Source organism: Doryrhamphus excisus, linkage group LG17 (assembly GCF_037039965.1).
Source record: "Doryrhamphus excisus strain RoL-2023G ecotype Guam linkage group LG17, RoL_Dexc_Guam_v1.1, whole genome shotgun sequence".
In the NCBI taxonomy this organism is placed as follows: Eukaryota; Metazoa; Chordata; class Actinopteri; order Syngnathiformes; family Syngnathidae; genus Doryrhamphus; species Doryrhamphus excisus.
In genome coordinates this window covers 8,211,220-8,228,646 of record NC_136373.1, presented here as the reverse complement: position 1 = coordinate 8,228,646, position 17,427 = coordinate 8,211,220, and the positions used below count along the sequence as shown (strand labels likewise).

General features: G+C 40.7%; 2 protein-coding genes across 5 annotated transcripts in view; both read left to right on the top strand.

Annotated features, from left to right (window-relative positions):
- Positions 1-16,834, top strand: part of espn (espin) — a 30,215-nt gene extending 13,381 nt beyond the window's left edge. The window contains exons 8-15 of one of the 4 annotated variants that reach the window (XM_058085040.2): positions 999-1,157; positions 3,398-3,635; positions 4,279-4,305; positions 6,168-6,313; positions 6,514-6,891; positions 14,293-14,372; positions 14,912-14,932; positions 15,155-16,834. In XM_058085040.2, coding sequence (XP_057941023.2) covers positions 999-1,157; positions 3,398-3,635; positions 4,279-4,305; positions 6,168-6,313; positions 6,514-6,891; positions 14,293-14,372; positions 14,912-14,932; positions 15,155-15,302 — 1,197 coding nt within the window. In that variant the 3' untranslated portion in view covers positions 15,303-16,834. Of the gene's footprint in view, positions 1-995; positions 1,158-3,397; positions 3,636-4,278; positions 4,306-6,167; positions 6,314-6,513; positions 6,892-14,292; positions 14,373-14,911; positions 14,933-15,154 lie in introns of all 4 variants that reach the window. The other 3 variants (XM_058085039.2, XM_058085042.2, XM_058085041.2) reach the window with 3 other exon arrangements.
- LOC144901925 (espin-like protein) lies at positions 8,159-14,284 on the top strand. Its single transcript, XM_078797720.1, has one exon. The coding sequence runs from the start codon at positions 9,383-9,385 to the stop codon at positions 11,390-11,392; it is 2,010 nt and encodes a 669-aa protein (XP_078653846.1). The 5' UTR covers positions 8,159-9,382; the 3' UTR covers positions 11,393-14,284.
- Positions 16,835-17,427: the final 593 nt, after the last annotated feature.

The window sequence follows — 17,427 nt, the reverse complement described above, 5'->3', positions numbered from 1 at the left end:
ATAATGGATATTGTATAATTGTATTGTATAATAATATAATGGGTAATTTTTGACAAAATGTATTTCTTTACAGCCCTGGTAGCATTCTGTTGGATGCGAAATCAGGTTTTCTGCAGTTCACTTTTAATGTCTCATATAGTAATTGTCATACTTTGATAAACACATGTACCGTTACTGTATATGATGCTTATTTTAGAATTTTATCAAGAATGTCAGATAGGAAAGTGAAATTCTGGGCCTTTGCTGGTGTCTCTCTTTTCCACAAACCTGCAAATGAACTCTCACAGTGCCCTGCAACTATTACCTATATGAATACCAACGGCACACCACAGCTGAATACAAGCCTTGTTCAGTTATTAAAATAAAGCCGCTTCGTCCACTGAAGAGTGTTAATCTGGAAAGAAAAGCCACTAATCACGCTGTTGTCCCAAACTTTTCACAACATAGGTCTACATACTGTATAAAAAACAAACCAGTGAAAAATTGAATATACTGTTTAATCATTACATTTTATGTACGTATATCAGGGGTGGGCAAACTACGGCCCTGGGGCCACATGCGGCCCACAAAGCGTTTGAAACTGACCTGCCAGTTGCTTTCTAAGTATTTCAATTTTTAACATACAAACTGGCAACATGACTCGCAAGTTGGATATCTTATTTAGTAAAAAAAAAACAACAAAACTGTAGAATTAAATAACATAGTTTGATGTGGTCTGGTGTTTAAAGTGCTCCTGAAAAAAGGGACATGAGAAAATACTAATAGTATAACACTTTTACAGATGAAATTAGGCAAATAATTCAAGGAAAATTATAAGCATAAAATAGTGTGTGTGTGTGTGTGTTAAATATATGTGCTGACCCCCGAGCAATTTTGTTAACTCAATGCGGCCCATGAGTCAAAATATTTGCCCACCTTTGATCTATATGGTTCAAACAACGCCAATCAAAGTACAAAAAGAATATAAGAATTTCATCACTTTTTTTCTTCCGAAGCAGCTCACCGTGGGTGAAAACCACGACAAATTGCGACGGGTGGACTCAAACAGAAAGTCGAGGAGCTTCAGTAAGCAGCCAAGTACTGGGGACTACTACAAGACCCTCGGGAGCGACACCACCGAGCTGCGTGAAAGCAAAGTCATGGCACCAAAGGAGGAGGTAAAGCAACGTCACACAATGATGCTTCGTTTGTATCTCAGCCTCTTTTCTCAAAGGACTTTTAGCTCTATGACGTATGTCGGTGTTAGGATACCATATTTGGCTGTGCATTACACCACTCCACATGTTACATAATGTTGGATCCTTTTGAGCTTCTTCTTTGCCATTATGCAAACTTCCCCCTCATTTTCATCACCTTATGAGCCTCCACCTGTCTGTGTAAACTGACCAAGAAGCTACAATGGAACACATGGACTACCTCATCATCACCATGACCGTACATTGTATAAAAGGACAATACCAGCCTTAAATATGGATATGTTAGCTTAGCTTTTATTTGGGTCTGGATTTCTTTTCTTCTTTTCTATCACCTCCTGCGCCTGTTTGGCCACTCCAAATTTGCAAATAAAACCAAATAATTTTTCAGGAAAAAAAGCCTCTTGTTCGGCTCAGGCTCGGTTGGCGTTGATGAAACACCAAAGTAGCTTTTTAAAGTTTGGGGGTTTTTTTTGGCATATTTCACAGTTGGTTGGTTTGTTGCTTGAGCAGATGAGGTAGCGATTGGTGATTCCTGTTGCACTCCTGGTACTACGTAACAAGGATGAGAGTTGGCAGGGAATGTAGTAGTGATCAGACATAGCATTGTATGGATACAATGTTTCAAGACTCTTCAGGACATCCGCTGCTTGTATCGTTTCTACTCATCTTAGTGCATTGATCGTTCCTTGCTCAAGCCGTTCCATTCCATTCCAATTTGATTCCACATATTTAAATACGGAACGTTTTTAACATTGTCTTCCTGGACTGAGCAGTCTTTGGTTGCTACAGCCAGTCTTCACATACAACAAGTATTGAATTGTATCATATTGGAGCCAAACTTACAAAGTATATATAAGTATATATATATATATATATATACAGTAAGTGAAATGCCCGAGAAAGTCAACATTGTTCCTCGTATGCTTGAGTTCACTTGTTGCTACATACCTCAACAGGCACTGTCAAGCACGATCATCTGTGTCTCTAGAGATGTATTCTTATAATCTCATGGGACTCATGAGTGGGGGTGTTGGTCTGATATGGAGGATAATCCCCATTGAGCCAATTACAGCCTCAGAAGGGCCCCTCCTGATCTCCGAGGCTCCCTATAGCAGATGGGCCGGCTAATCAACGGCACGTGCTGCCAAGACTCATCTGGACACTGCCCCCCACCTCACCCCCCAAACTCCCTAGGGAGGCTTGAAGAACAGGGGGGCCCCCAATGAGGAGCACGCGTCTGCAGAATAAATGGGGCGGGGCTGGTTCTCGGTCATGGCCCATTAACTTGGGTTGCGACACGCTTTGAGAGCGTGTCAGACGCGTGTCATGTGAAAGGGTGTGGTGGGCGGGGGCTATCACTTACAGCAGCAGATGGCTTCCACCCCAAATGTTTAGCCTCGGTGTTTCCCCTGGAGAGTGGGACATATTAGGTGTGTTATTGTGTCTGAATGAGTTGATTAAACACACAGAGGGAGGACACGCATCGAGCAGGGCTGCTTACATCTGTCACAGTCGGAAGGCTGCATGCTCTCTCACCCTGGCAGATGTTCCAGCTGGCATGCCGATGCACACAGGCAAGGCAAAATGTGGAGACCGCTTGATAAGGGATGGATAGATGGAGGATGATCACTTCACATTCAATAAATTGGCACATTTTTTTGCTGCAGAATAATTTAGTTAGTGTTTATTGTTTAAAAAAAAATACTGATGTTTCACAGTCTTATTGCAACTAAGGGGCTGTTTACGTGGAAACATTTTTAGTAAAAAGGAAAACTGACGTGATGACGGTGTTTCAAGCAGGGTTTTTTTAAAGTTGTTATAGCGCTTGTATTTATGATTAAAAATGCTTAATTTAGGCAACAAAAAAATCAATTTTGCTATAATATTTATTTATATTTTATTTTATTATTTTTATTATTAGATATTATTTTATTTGTTTATATTTTTGTCTAATAGGCTATTTTCAACCACAAGATTTATGAATTAATATACAGTGGTATGAAAAATTCTGGGCACCCCTGCTAATTTTGACAACCAAATTGTTGCTAGAAGAAAACAAACAATAAAAATAAAAATAAAAATAAAAATAAAAATAAAAATAAAAATAAAAATACAAATACAAATACAAATACAAATACAAATACAAATACAAATACAAATACAAATAATAAATTCTGCTTCTTCACCCCCTCTTTGCCCAGGGCTCCGTGCTACTGGAGGAGCCTGCCGATGGCACCAACACCACACCTGAAAATGGTACCACAGAGGAAACAGTTCTGGCACCTCCTCCTCCACCGCCGCCGCCACCGCCGCCTCCACCTCTCCCAAGCAACCCAACACCAACGCCCCCACCACCGCCTCCGTTGCCACCAGACACACAGACCAACCAGAATGACTCGGCCAACAACAAACAGCGCCGCGCATCTTCCTCGTCAGGAAGTGAGTTTGCCTTAACCCTAAATGATCCATTGCTAACTACAAAAAAGAAAAGAAAGATTTTGTTGCTTTTCATCCCTTTTTTTTCTGTGGTTGAAGGATTAGGTTTGTATTTTATTTTATGATGAAATTATATTTCTGATCACCCCAAATCTCTCAGGGTAGAGATATACTGTATTAAGTCTACCATCCTGAATAATTCATCTCAAATTCATGGATTGGTTTACTATTACACTGTGAACTGGTTTAGTGTTCATCCATTTCCTTAAGTGCACTGCTGTGTTAGATGCTGCTGACTGACAGTGTATGCCAGGAGCTGTCTGGAAGTAAAAGGAAGGGTAATAGGTCAAAACACATTTTTGACATCTATAATTAACTGTCGGTGTCAGGAAACGTATTGGGGAAAAAAATATGGGCTCCAAAAAGTGACAAGTACAGACCAAACTAAATGCTAAAATGCACAAGGCACAATCACTGCAACAGAAACACAATAAAACTACTACTTGCCTCCACCTAATTATTAGCCAAAGAAAATGTCTTATTTTATGTTATCTTTTTCTGTCTGCTTATGTGTGTCTGCTTATTTCTTTCTGCTATTTTCCTTTCTTTGCCTACCATGGTCTATCCTCATCGCTGCTTTGATAAGGCGGGAGTCTTTCTCGGCAGATGAAGAGTAAGTCGCAGTGTGAAACAAAAATCTGCATTGCCGTTATTTTTCTATTAACACCACCACCACCATGATGGCGGTAGTGGTGGCAGCCTAATTGCTGACCTGTGGTCAGTGAGACAACCAAGCCATCCAAACAACAATTAGGCTGTTAACCAAAAATGTCATAACATAAACACCATTTTACAATCTGTGTCTTTTAAGCTTCGACCCCCATAAATTCAGTTGTCTTGTTATCGGAAGGCCATAAAAGTCTTAAAGCGTACAACGCTAGCGTATGCCACACCAGTGATGAGATTGGCCCTAAAGAGATTACGCCACCGTCAACTAAAACACCATCAATGATTCTGAAAGCTTTACACGCGACCAGTGATTCAACCATCGGAGATGAGGCCAACAAACCAGGTGGCAGACCAAAGTGCTGTTGCAACAATTCATGCCATGGCCCCCCCCCTTTCCTCTAATTTAGCAACAGAATGGATAGGAGGATGAGGAAGTGGAGCTAATTAGAGAGACGTAGGTGATTTATGATACTGCTGCTTTTTTATTGGTCTTTTCTTCTTCCGTTTTGTCTCTGTAATTGCAAGCCTGGTTGTAGTCATTCATTCATTCATTTTCTACCGCTTTTTCCTCACGAGGGTCGCGGGGGTGCTGGAGCCTATCCCAGCTGTCTTTGGGCGAGAGGCGGGGTACACCCTGGACTGGTGGCCAGCCAATCACAGGGCACATATAGACAAACAACCATTGACACTCACAATCATACCTATGGACAATTTGGGGTGGCCAATTAACCTAGCATGTTTTTGGAATGTGGGAGGAAACCGGAGTACCCGGAGAAAACCCACGCATGCATGGGTTGTAGTCACTGAGTTTCAAAATTGTTCTCTGAGAATTGAATAAAAATGGAGAAAAAGTTCGAAAAGTTATAAGAAAAATTCTTGTATTGCCCTGTGCTCCACCCTAAAAATTTAATGAAAATGGGTTTAATAGTTTTTGCATAGTGTTGTTCATCCCAAAAAAATCACATCACAGAATCAGAGACACACAGGGTGGAAATGAAGCCCGTTTGTACCAATGACCGATGAATGAATTGTGTATGAAGTTGGCCGTGACGAGGTGCGCTAACAAGCTGCCAGTATGTGCGTGCGAGTGTATGTGTGTGATAATTCCTTGCTGGCTTGCCAATGGCTTGCTGTCACTTTCACTTACTGGTGATTCCTTTAGATTTTCCACTGACTGCAATGGCGGGGCTTTATAACAAGAAGCTGCTTTCTCCTCCCCGAGAGAGAGTGCGATAGAGCGAGGCTGAGGGAGGGAGCGGGAGGAGAGGAGAGGTGGCAGGGCGGTAGCGAGACCTTTGTGGTGATCTCCACAGGGAACATTTTTACGGGAGGACTATTTTCTTTCACCCCTTCCAATAAGAGATGACTGAGGATATTCAACGTATTTGAAGTTATTTTTTCGTAAGGTGAGGTGTACGTTGGGTGTTTGGATGATTTTCAGCTTTAAAAGAAAGTATCTCCATTGTTTTATTCGTGGCGTATTTGTGTTTGGTTATTCATTCGCGTAATGGAATTTTTATTTATTATCATTATCGTTATCCTGTCAAACTTGGCATTAATTATTATTTGTTGTAATGGATTTACCATTGGAGGTTGCTGCTGAGGTCTTTCTAAACTTGTTGCATTGTTTCGTGTAAGCAGATTAGGGCCTGCAGGAAGCTGAATACTTACATTTTAGAACAAATCAACCTGAAAGCTCAGCAGCTCTACATTAGCATCACGTGCAACTTAGCATAAATAGTATGTAGAGTGAAACCTTGACCTCTTTATTGGTTCCACTTTTCTGAATGATCTTTTTATTTGTAGGTACAAAATCTTTCAACATGATGTCCCCCACTGGTGACAATTCCGAGCTACTGGCAGAAATCAAAGCGGGAAAGAGCCTCAAGCCCACACCTCACAGCAAAGGCTATACCACTGTCTTTTCCAACAGTGGACCAACAGGCAACAATGTACGTATGTAGCATTCACAGTTACTTTAAACAGGTCAGTCCAAGGCAGAAAAGTGTGGTTATCTCGACAAAATTTGGTTTGATGTCTTAAAATTCTGGACTTTTCGAGTTTCATTTGAGGGAAAACGTATATTTGACCATTCCGGATTTTCTTCCAAGATGGCTAGTGGTTGACATCTGGTCTTTCTATATTTTTCCAGGGAAGTACTGTATCTCCACCGGAGACACGTGCTTGTAGCCCGCCACCCAAAACGTCATCTCCTCCTGTGTCCAATGCCTCGGCCATCTCTCCACCCATGACACCGAGTCCTGCCCCTAGTCCACCTGGTTCCGGAACGTCGAGGACCTTGTCAGACTCGGCCAGTTTCGAGCAACTTCCATTAAATTCAGTCATCAACGGAAGCTGTGTTGCGGCTACAGCGGGAGCACAAACGGGGCGAAAGTCAAGCCTCGCAGATGTTGAGGCACTGGTGCCCACTCAGGATGAGCAAGGAAAAGCTATCCCCGAATGGAAGCGGCAGGTGATGGTACGAAAGCTTCAAGTCAAGATGCAAGAGGAAGAAGAGCACAAACGCAAGGTAGGCACGGCCGTCTTGAGACATTTTAGCTATCCCAGTTGTGTGCTGTGAAGAACAGCAACTGAGACGATTGGATTTGGTTGTTTGGTTCAACAATGATCACAGAAGACAAATGGGATACAGATCTGGAAGTGGATGTTTGTGGTGTTCATGCATGCTTTTATTTTTGACCTTTTCCTATGTTTTCCTCCTTCTCGATGACCACGTATTCAAAGTCATGATACACACCATTTGATTCAAATCTAGATACACAGGTAGGATGCCATAGTTAGCAGTCTGATTGGCTTCTGACTCCAAATGAGAAATGTCGTCATGTTTTGATCTTAATTACCCCAGAAAAAATCCAACTCCTATTTAAACTCCATTGAATTAAATTTTTCTAGATGAAATAATCTATGTTGGTCAGTTCAGTCATTTCTTATGTTTTTATAAAGACATTGCACTCTAAATTGCTGACAAAAAGCAATTTAGTAAATCTGGTTGATTACGAATCTTATACTCTTAAACAATTTGATGCTGACAACCACTGTAGTGGTAATCTTCCAAAGGACCAATAACCATCATTTTGTTTTGTTTATTGCATGAAATGATCTGAAATATTTCTTGCTTCAATGCATCTGTGTTGAGTAGTTCTTATGGATATCGCTGCATGTTTTACTAACAGTCTTTGGAGGGATGTGAAAACTTGGCTCTGCTGGCCACCACAACACTAGCCACGTTTACATGAGTTTCTCTTTCCGAATGGAATCTTTCCGAATGACCTTTCCGAAAACAATGGTATACATGGAAATGAATATTCTAATGTCTTGTCTACATGCGCAGCTATAATCAACCAGAATAGTCAATGGGGCATACGCAAAAACGTAAACATCAACATCACGTGATACCGACTTCCGAGAGTTTTTCTTTCACTTGTTGGAATAACTCTGTATTGACAGTTTTTCCTTCGTCCGGTCTTGAAATTAGTTTGGATCAAAAACAAACATTCCGCTGCAGTCCAGTGCCGATTGCTCGCCTCCATTTATTTTTAAATCGAAGAACGTCTTGAGCTGCGTGTTACGTCATATCTCAGCATTCGCTGAAAGAACGCACCCGGGAACAGGAAAAGATAAAGTTCAATTTTGCTAATATTTTATAATTAAGCTCGGCACTGGTTTTATATAGATATGTATTTTCTTTTTATAAGACTTGACTTGTAAATGGCGTATAGAAGTGTTTAGATTCTGAAAGCTGCTTGCCAACCGCCAATAAACAACAGAAGAAGAAAAACACCACAAAGAAGAACGCAGTCTGACAACATTCTGTTTGAGCGGGTACAAGATACCTCAATCGGTTTGGGGAAAGGAATATTCCACCCCTGTGAATCCGATTATATATTCATTCAGATTGGCACTTTTCCTTCGGAATGAGGTGTATACAAAGGTTACATTCTTTCCGTTTGAGCAAATAAACCGAATACAATTGGAATATTTGGGTCCATGTAAACGTGGCTAGTGACACACTTGGAAAAATGGCTTCCCAATGTGGGCATGATGTTTGATGAGGGTGTCTTGTGGTTTCAATGTGATACATGCAGATTCAGTGGTGTAATGCTAGTGTTTGACCTGGAGTGTGAATAGGCTTGGCATCACACAACAACAACAAAATACTAAAAAGGGTCAACAGATACTATAGTACATCACATGTTTACACTTGCACAATTCAACATGTCTGAAAAGGAGTAGGAAGAACATCTCATTTAATCCGACTGCTTCTCCATTATTCATCCAATACTGATTCTCTATTTAACATGTATGTTAACTGTAAAGATTATAATATTAATAGTAATTTAGCAGATAAATAAGACAATAGTAAATAAATGGAGTTCCATTTGTATGTGTATTTGCATAAAAGTGATGTGGTGAAGGATGCCTCAGTACAACTGACAATAAAGTTCAGCTCGCAACTAACCACAAACCAGGGTTTTTGAATATCACCGATCGGTGACGATGTCTGTGCACTCCCGTTGCACCGGCCTTCAGTTCAAAGTATCCGCCAACTGATGAACGCATAATCAAAGATAAAAGGAGAATTATCATAAATACGTGAGGATCAATTTGACACAAATGTACTGGAAACATACAATAAACACATTAATCCCACACTATAAACCTGCTGACACAAAATCATGTATTAATCTGGCGTGAAGAATAGAAGGACTGAAAAGGGCCAACACTTGTTGTTCTTGCTTAGGAGTTTGACGGTGGAAAGGAGGCAGTGCCATTGCACCACTAAATCCATGTAACTCCAGTGTGTCCAGAAGGGAGTGCAATGAAGCATGTGTTGAAAAAAGAAACTTCATTCTGAAGGAACCCATCCCCTCCTTCCCATTTTCCTTTCTCTTGGTCTCCTTCGACCTCTGATTTAGTTTGCGGCGAGTGGGCACTACCAGCCTCAGGAATGGCACTACTCCCACATCCACAATGCTATTTTGGGCCCATTTGGGGAACTGATGACAGAGGGTGATCTCAACCGTATTGAGAAGCAAATCGAGAACCTGCAGGTGATGCACAAGGTGTCAGAAGTGGAGAAGGAGCTGGAAGAACTAGAGCAGGAGCTTCATCAGCTTTTACCAGTTTCTGCAGCTCTCACTCGAGGACATTTCTCAGTGAATCCAAAGCAGGTGCATGGTCAAGCTGAAGATCTTCCAGCCTGGTGCAGCAAGATTTCTACTTTGCTCAAGAGTATGGCCATTCTCCTTGCCACCCTGGGGGGTAGAGAGATTGACATTGTGAGTCTTATAAGTCCCGGACATTCTCTACAAGGGGCAAATGATGCAGCAGCTTGTCAGCAAGCTAGTTTTGGACGCTCTCACTCCTTCTCCACAAAGGAAGATGTTGAGAAGGAAATAAAGCAGTTTGGTGTTTCGGTAAAGAACCTCAAGGCCAATTATGAACTGAACAGTCAGTTAAAGTCCGCAAATAAAGAGACTAGAGTGTATAAACGCCAGAGCTCGCTCCCACTTGTAAGCAAGACCAGTGATCTTCCCAAGACAGTTGGTCAGAACAATGTTGCATGTTCCTCTGCCAGTGACCTTCAGTCCCACACCGATGTTTTATCTTCAGTGGAAGAGTCACCCTTAAATCTGGTTGACAAGCCGGGTATCGTGGCCTCTCATGCTCCTCAAGCGTATGGTCCCACTGAGATCATGGCTCCAACCAACATTGAAGAATTTAACCAGGTTCTTTCAACAGACCCCATTTTAAATAATCACCAGCTGACAAGAAGTTTGGAAGTGCAGACAGATCTTAGCTATGTTCAGGAATGCATCGAAACAAGGAAAGAGAGGATTGTCTTCTTGTTCCTCGAACACTGGCGCAAGTACACTATTTCTGAATTCTGTCGAACTGGCAAAAGAGGAAATAATCTCGACGTGGGATGGGAGACCTTCACTCAGATGAACACCGACGACATTGGGGAGAGGAGGAGTGATGACGACAAGCTCTTCCTCTTCATGAAGTCCAAGCAAGTCGTGGGTAAACTGATCGGCCACTGGAGGACCATTATGAGCCAGGTGCCCAGTCGCCAGATTCGCAGACTGAGTCGAGCCCAGATGATCTACTGGCCAGAACATTTCTTGCCTCACATCAACGGTTCACCTGTGAGCTATGAAAGCCTGACCCTTGACCTTTTCATGCTTGGATACTTTCAGCTGCTGGAAATGAACATGTCTCGAAGCGAACGCAAATTTCGCCACCTCTTGTGCTATGAGATGTTCGATCGTCTCGGCAGGCATCAGTGGGAGGTCATCAAGCGGTTCCACAAGGAGGTCATGGAGGAAATTGAGAGAGGAACACGAGACTGGGTGGACGGTTTTGAGAACATCAAGATCAAGTATTTTGGGGACTCTGATGACGAGGGAGGTGTAATGACCGCTTCTCTGCAATCCGTGCCTCCTGAGGTGGCCTTCGTTCCAAAAGAACAGCCACTACCACCTCCACCTTGTCATCCTCCGCCTCCTCCACCACCTGCACATCCTGCTCCACCACCTCCTCCTCCAACATTTGCCCCACCACCCTCACAATTAGACCCAACCTTATTATCACATCCTGCGGCCCTGGATGGTGCATTGGACACTAATCCGTATCTGGAACAAAGTACCCCGCTGGACTCGTTGGACAATGTCGAGGGGGATTTTAAGGCCACTGAGCACATTGTGCTGAAGGAACCAATGGTTCTTAAAGGGTCTTGTATAGATCAGGATGAGATCCAGAGCATACACAAACACACTGATGCAACAAAACCAAACACGAGCACGCACAACATTACAGAAAACCGAGAAACACTTCCAGTTAAAACCCTCACGGAAACGACGGTTGCTAAAACTCCACCTAGAGATAGTGAAGACTCAATTAAAGTGATCTATGAACTGAAGGAGTTTAGCAATGAGGAGATCATTAGATACATTGATCGAAGCTTTGCCTTCTGGAAGGAAAAAGAAGCTGAGCTTTTTGACATCTAAGAGTTCTAATTATGAATCTGCATCACACATAAACCAGCTTACTTCCTCGTATGCTGAGAAAGCAAAGTAATCTAGGGCATTTGCTTTCAGGCCATGTCACATGAGCGACTTAGCAGCAGCAAAGCAAAGAACATCCACCATAACTGCATAGAAGTGGATGAAAGGCAAGTCTATTGTGTCAAAGACCCAAAACTTGTCCGTACGTACGTAACAACCTCCTATTAAAAGAAAAATGCATCCACTCGTAACCGTATGAATGCAGTGGGAACCACAGTCCGAAGCATGCCAAACCTGTAGGCGGCAGTAGTTCCTAAAATTCTATCCAATCAGAATCATCCTGTCACTTCCTCAAACATAAAACACAACAAGGATTAGTTGTAAACGTTATTTTAGAATACAAAGTCAACAAGAAACGCAAGAAAATGCTGACTGGGAATCATGCCAAAGCAAGTCGCCGTCGGAGATGCTACGAGGAGGACGCCTCGGATGAGGAATTATTATTCGAGCGAAAATGGCCGACCTCAAAGCGTTTCTTCACCTCTACTCTTTAAAGTGAAGCAATATAAATTCACCTTTAACGAGAGGTAGAAATAATTTTGTATCACTAATTGGTTGGAGGTTTGTTAGTTTTCAAATGTGGTCCCTTATTATTTGGTTTTGTGCTGTCATGAATAAAGTTGTTTACATCTTTTGTGAATACCTGATCACCTGTTTGCACTGTTTTGCATCGTATGTTGACTTTGTTACATCAAGATTGTTATTGCACTTGAGGCGCTCCGCTGTCGAGTCCCACACTTTTGTCATTACGTCTTCCAGCGTTGAGATTACCTTCAAATAACCCTCTTAGCACCCCCCCGTTGCCATGCTATCTGTGGCTTAGAAGTCGTAAGGAGGTTACCTCAACTCTTCATCAACTTACCGCCCAAAATGGAAAGCAGTCGCCTTGCATAATAAAACAGTTTGGATTAATTCACAATAATAACTTATATATATATAGACAACTATACAAACTCACGTTCATACCTATGGACAATTCAGAGTCTCCAACATGGGAGGAAACCGGAGAAAACCCACAAGGAGAACATGCAAACTCCCCATAGAACGAGGATCGGAACCCAGATCTTCCCGATCTCCTGACCGTGTGTTACCAATTTGCGACTGCTGGTGATTTCAGCTCCTTTTCTTGTTGTTTTGACAAGCTAGTTGTGTTTTACAATGAAACAGACCAACAGTGGTAACAACAAAATGAAATGCAGCCCAAATACAAATGACACACATAAAATCACATTAATGGTAACTTAAACTTCATTTCTGTGCTTGTATTCCCAGGGGAGTGATTAAAAATTCAGGACATAGATAATCTTACCTGGATTGGTGTTTGCCAAGGCAAGTGAAACACTTAAACGGGAGAAATGCATCGGGGTCATGTATCTTGTCAGGTCAAAGAGAAAATCCAAGATGGCTGCCCTGGTTCTTGCCTCTCCTCACATTACAGTCCCAAGTCATGTCCACGTCAATATGGATATTTCAAAAACACATTTATTGATGCATTTTGGCCAAATGTAGGTTTTTGTCTTTAAAAACATTACTTTTAAACCTCATTTAACAACAGAACATGAAGTTATTGTTGGTTTCAGTTCATGAAGCGTGCATGTATCTTATAACACACATTTGATTTAAAGAAAAATATATGGGGGGAGGGCACAGCGTCCACATGACAGTCCAGCTGGCGTCCATATCCATATGTCCAGTACTTTCTGATGAAAGATGTTTTGGTAGGTACCGTGTGTATATAGCCCGAGAACACAATATTCAGTGTGCCTTGAAGAATCACTCAAAATCATCAAAAATGACTTGACTAGAGAAGGCGTTTTTGACTCCATCGAAATTGTGTGTCAATGCCTGAATTGTACAACCGCATGACTAAAATGCTGTTAAATTGATTGTAGGAATAGTTTAGAAAATGAGCTGAAGCAGAACTGAAATGCTTTAGAAATAGTTGAAACATAGAATGGTCATACCTAGCATGATAGAATTAAGTGATAATTGTGTTTGCCCATGAAAATAACAAAAAATTTTATCATAAAACATTAACATGCTAACGTTAGCATGTTAACACCTAGCAAGATAGTCTTAAGTGTTTATATATATATATGTTTACAAATGAAAATATATAAAATGCTAGTATGCTAAAATTAGCGTGTTAACATGCTAACGTTAGCATGCTAACACCTAGCATGATAGTGAAAAACGTTTATATGTGTTTACCCATGAAAATAAAAAAATGCTAACATGGTAACATTAGCATGTTAACACCTAGCATGATAGTGCTTAGTGTTTATATATGTATTTACCAATGAAAATAGCCAAAAATGATAGTATGCTAACATTAGCATGCTAACAATGCTAAAATGCTAATGTTGGAAAATTTGAATCAGTTGAAAAATGTAGAAATTGTGATGTTTGAAAAATGGCCCATTCATTTTCAATTGATTTTTTTTTTAGTCATGTACAGTTAAATTATTTTGATTTTCTTCAGTGACGTTGGCCCAATTTTCCGCCACTTGCAAGAGGAGCGCCCCCTACATGTAAAATGGTGACTCAACTCAGGAGGGAAAACATTGGTGCTACACTTTAAAAACATGTATTTTTTAACGATGTGGTGAGATCAATAATCAATAATCCACCATAGATTTGAATATCACAATAGTCCACTATATCGATATAGAGAATACAACATTTATACATACAACAGAAAGAATACTTGTATCATTTGGGACTATTTTTTTCCCCAAACAGTTTTGGTCGATGATATGGATACATACATACAAACAGCACGTGTAGTTGGAAGTTTCAAGGGTTTACTCACACAATATTTGTCACTCTGCTGACCTTGACAGGCTGATGAAGAAGCAGCACGTCTGGCATCCATGCCCGCCTGGAGGAGAGACATGATGAAAAAAAAGATGGATGAAGAGAGGTGAGTAACTAAGCTGTGTTCTCTGTTCAGTCAGGGCAGACGGACCATGGAGCTAATCACCACCTTGCAACTGTTGACTTGGATGTTGCTGTTAAACACTTATAGTCTTGGTCAGGTAAAATAAAATTCGGTATGTTGGAGGGATGTAATACCAGTAATCCATGAGCGAAATCGGCCGATACCAGTACCGCCCACATGTACGTATGTGAGCGGTACTTGTATCGGCCGATTTCGCTCGTGGGGTGCAGAACTTATATCACTCTCACAAAGACAGGAAGTCCCACACACGACAGACATGCTGCTTGTTGAGGGGATCGCCATTTTAAAGCAAGTATCACCCGATGTTGATACCGTCCTTTCTCACTGATATCAGCCGATACCAATCGGTGGCCGAGCAATCGCAGCACCCCTAGTATGTTGTTGTATTTCACAGCAAGGTATTGTGGCTTTATTGTAAAATAGAAACAGCGTTGTATTATATGTAATCTTGTAAATTATTCGATATTTACTCCTCTTTCTCTTGTGCTTATGCCCTCCTGATGTGACAGGGAACAGAAGAGGTAAGAAAAAACACTTTTCTATACAGCATATAGACATTTTTGTAGTAAAAAAAAAAGGATAAATAGAAGTAGAATGTTGTATTCATGTGTTACACCATGCAGTGTAACACATGAATGCAGTGTAACACCAGTTTCAGATAATGATATTTGCGATAACCATATCAGTCAACATGATGCAAGCTTCCTGACAGCATTTTTTTTATTATTTCTGAACACTTTCAGAAAAGCGGAGGAGAAGGCCAAACAGGCCAAAGAGATGGAGAAGAAGACAGAGCAGGAGCGACTAAGGACCCTGGGTTACGATGAGACCAAGCTGGCCCCCTGGCAGCGACAGATCATCCTGAAGAAAGGGGACATAGCCAAACAGTAATCTGGCCTTCCATATTCATCCTCCGCTGCTACAGCCCATTATGTCATCCTCCTCCATCATACCTGGCCTTCACTGATTGCTTCTCTCCCCAATGTCCAGTCACACAGGACCTTGCTGGGGTGACTCTCCTCCACCCAGTTTCAAAGTGTCATGGAGATAAAGCATTAGTATAGCTTTGGCATGCACTGATTGCCCACACATAAGACCTCTTCTTTTAACTGCATGTGTCCTTAATTCCGATGACTTGTAGCACCAACTTTAATTTATGTTGTTTTACTTAGCTGTGCGCATACAAACGGTGAGTGACAAACAAAAGGGGCTATTTGGGAGCATTTTTGCCACGGAAATGGGGTCAAGAGCTGTTATATTTATGTTTTGTACAGTAGCCACACTCGCCGTTATGCAAACCATGGTAAGTTAGCGGGTTTCTATACTAATCAACTATTCTATACTATTGCGAAATTTTGGTATAAAGGTCGTGAAGCGCATTGTTTGGAATTCATTTTCGATATGCGTTGAGCTATACTGTGACCATAAATGTTATGTGCATGTTGCATAATGCGTATCAAGCATATGGTGATGTATGGCCTACCGTATACCTGACCCAGATGTTCAGTAAAAACTAGGGGTGTCACAAAAGCTTGACAACATGACAAAATTTTCCATTCAGAAAAGAAACTGTGTCCTGTGCACTAGGCCTGGGGCAATAATAAACTAATTGATTAATCGGACAATAAATGAAAATTAACTGGATTATTCTGTCGGCCTCCATATACAGTCTTGCCATGTGTCTGTTTTCCTCATCTCTCGCCTCCAAACAGGCAAGTTCACTCCATAGAATAACGGCGTGAACGGAGTGAGCCCTTTGTGAGTCATACAGTCTTGCTGGGAGGAGGAGAGGCCGGTATCATACACACAGCGCAGACGAGTGTAGCCTCATAAGGAACAATGCAAGGTAACATTGTTGGAAATTAAATTAGTAGATTGCAATATATACATTTTTTTAATTCATTGCACTTTTCTGAAAAGTAATGTTAAAATCTCACTTTGTCTCATTCTTTAAACCCAGTTTTGTGTATCGTCTTGTCTCGTGACACCCCTAGTAAAAACACAAAGTCACAACAACGCTATACACTAGCTTTCTATTAGCACAGCATTTCTTTTTTCAAATGTAACACAAACTGTCACAAATGTTTACTGATATTATGTCAGATGTCCAGTATGTTATGGAGCCTACAGTCATGCTATCAGCAAAAAACACAACAACTCATGTAGTCAGTGGAGTCCTTTGGAAATAACCATTTGCTTTTATCAGATGCCATATGATGTTGAAATTGAAAATGATATAAACGTCATTGCCATTTGATTTTTCTATACTGATAAACTTTGTACAGTACATGGGCACCCTATATGAACATGATCATTTCATTGTTTGCATACTGCATCTCAGCCTTGATTGAATAGAATCATGCATAATTATGTCTTCAGACTGTTAAAAAATGACAGGAAATAAACCGTAATGACCAAACTGATTAGAATGGGTATTTATTGTGAGCACACACGCCTAATATTTATACTAAATACTACTTAACAGGCATATTATACACTCATAATGTACTAATATATGAAAGAATGCAATACCAGAGGTTTACTTGTTACTGTAATGGTCTTGTACATTTACAAATTGCTATTCAATTTTGTAATGGAGCCTTTACTTAAAAATATTTTATATTATATACATATTTATAATACATTATATATTAACACCGTATAGATTTAATTGATCACTTTGTTTTCAATAATAAATCAAATCCACTCACAGTTTAACAAGCTAAGAAGAATCTAAAGACCAATATTTAGATTCTGCTTTTAACAAAAAAGGGAGTCAGAATACAAATAAATAAAATAAATCAATAAAAGGTAGTGATAAAATAAATACATTCAAAATAATAGTTTTAAATATTCATATTTAACAAGCTGTTTTTTTATATTCCACAGACTTTCTAATGAGTGCCAGATGTTTGGTCTCTCAGTGTTGCTGTAGTTTTCTTTAAAGCTCTGCCTCGAGTCCTCCATTGAAAAAAGTCAGGATTGTACTTACGTAAAAATGTAGTCTTTTGAAAGG

What these genes read in the sequence shown, in the direction of transcription:
- LOC144901925 (XM_078797720.1), top strand. Translation starts at nt 9,383, where the DNA reads ATGACAGAGGGTGATCTCAACCGTATTGAGAAGCAAATCGAGAACCTG.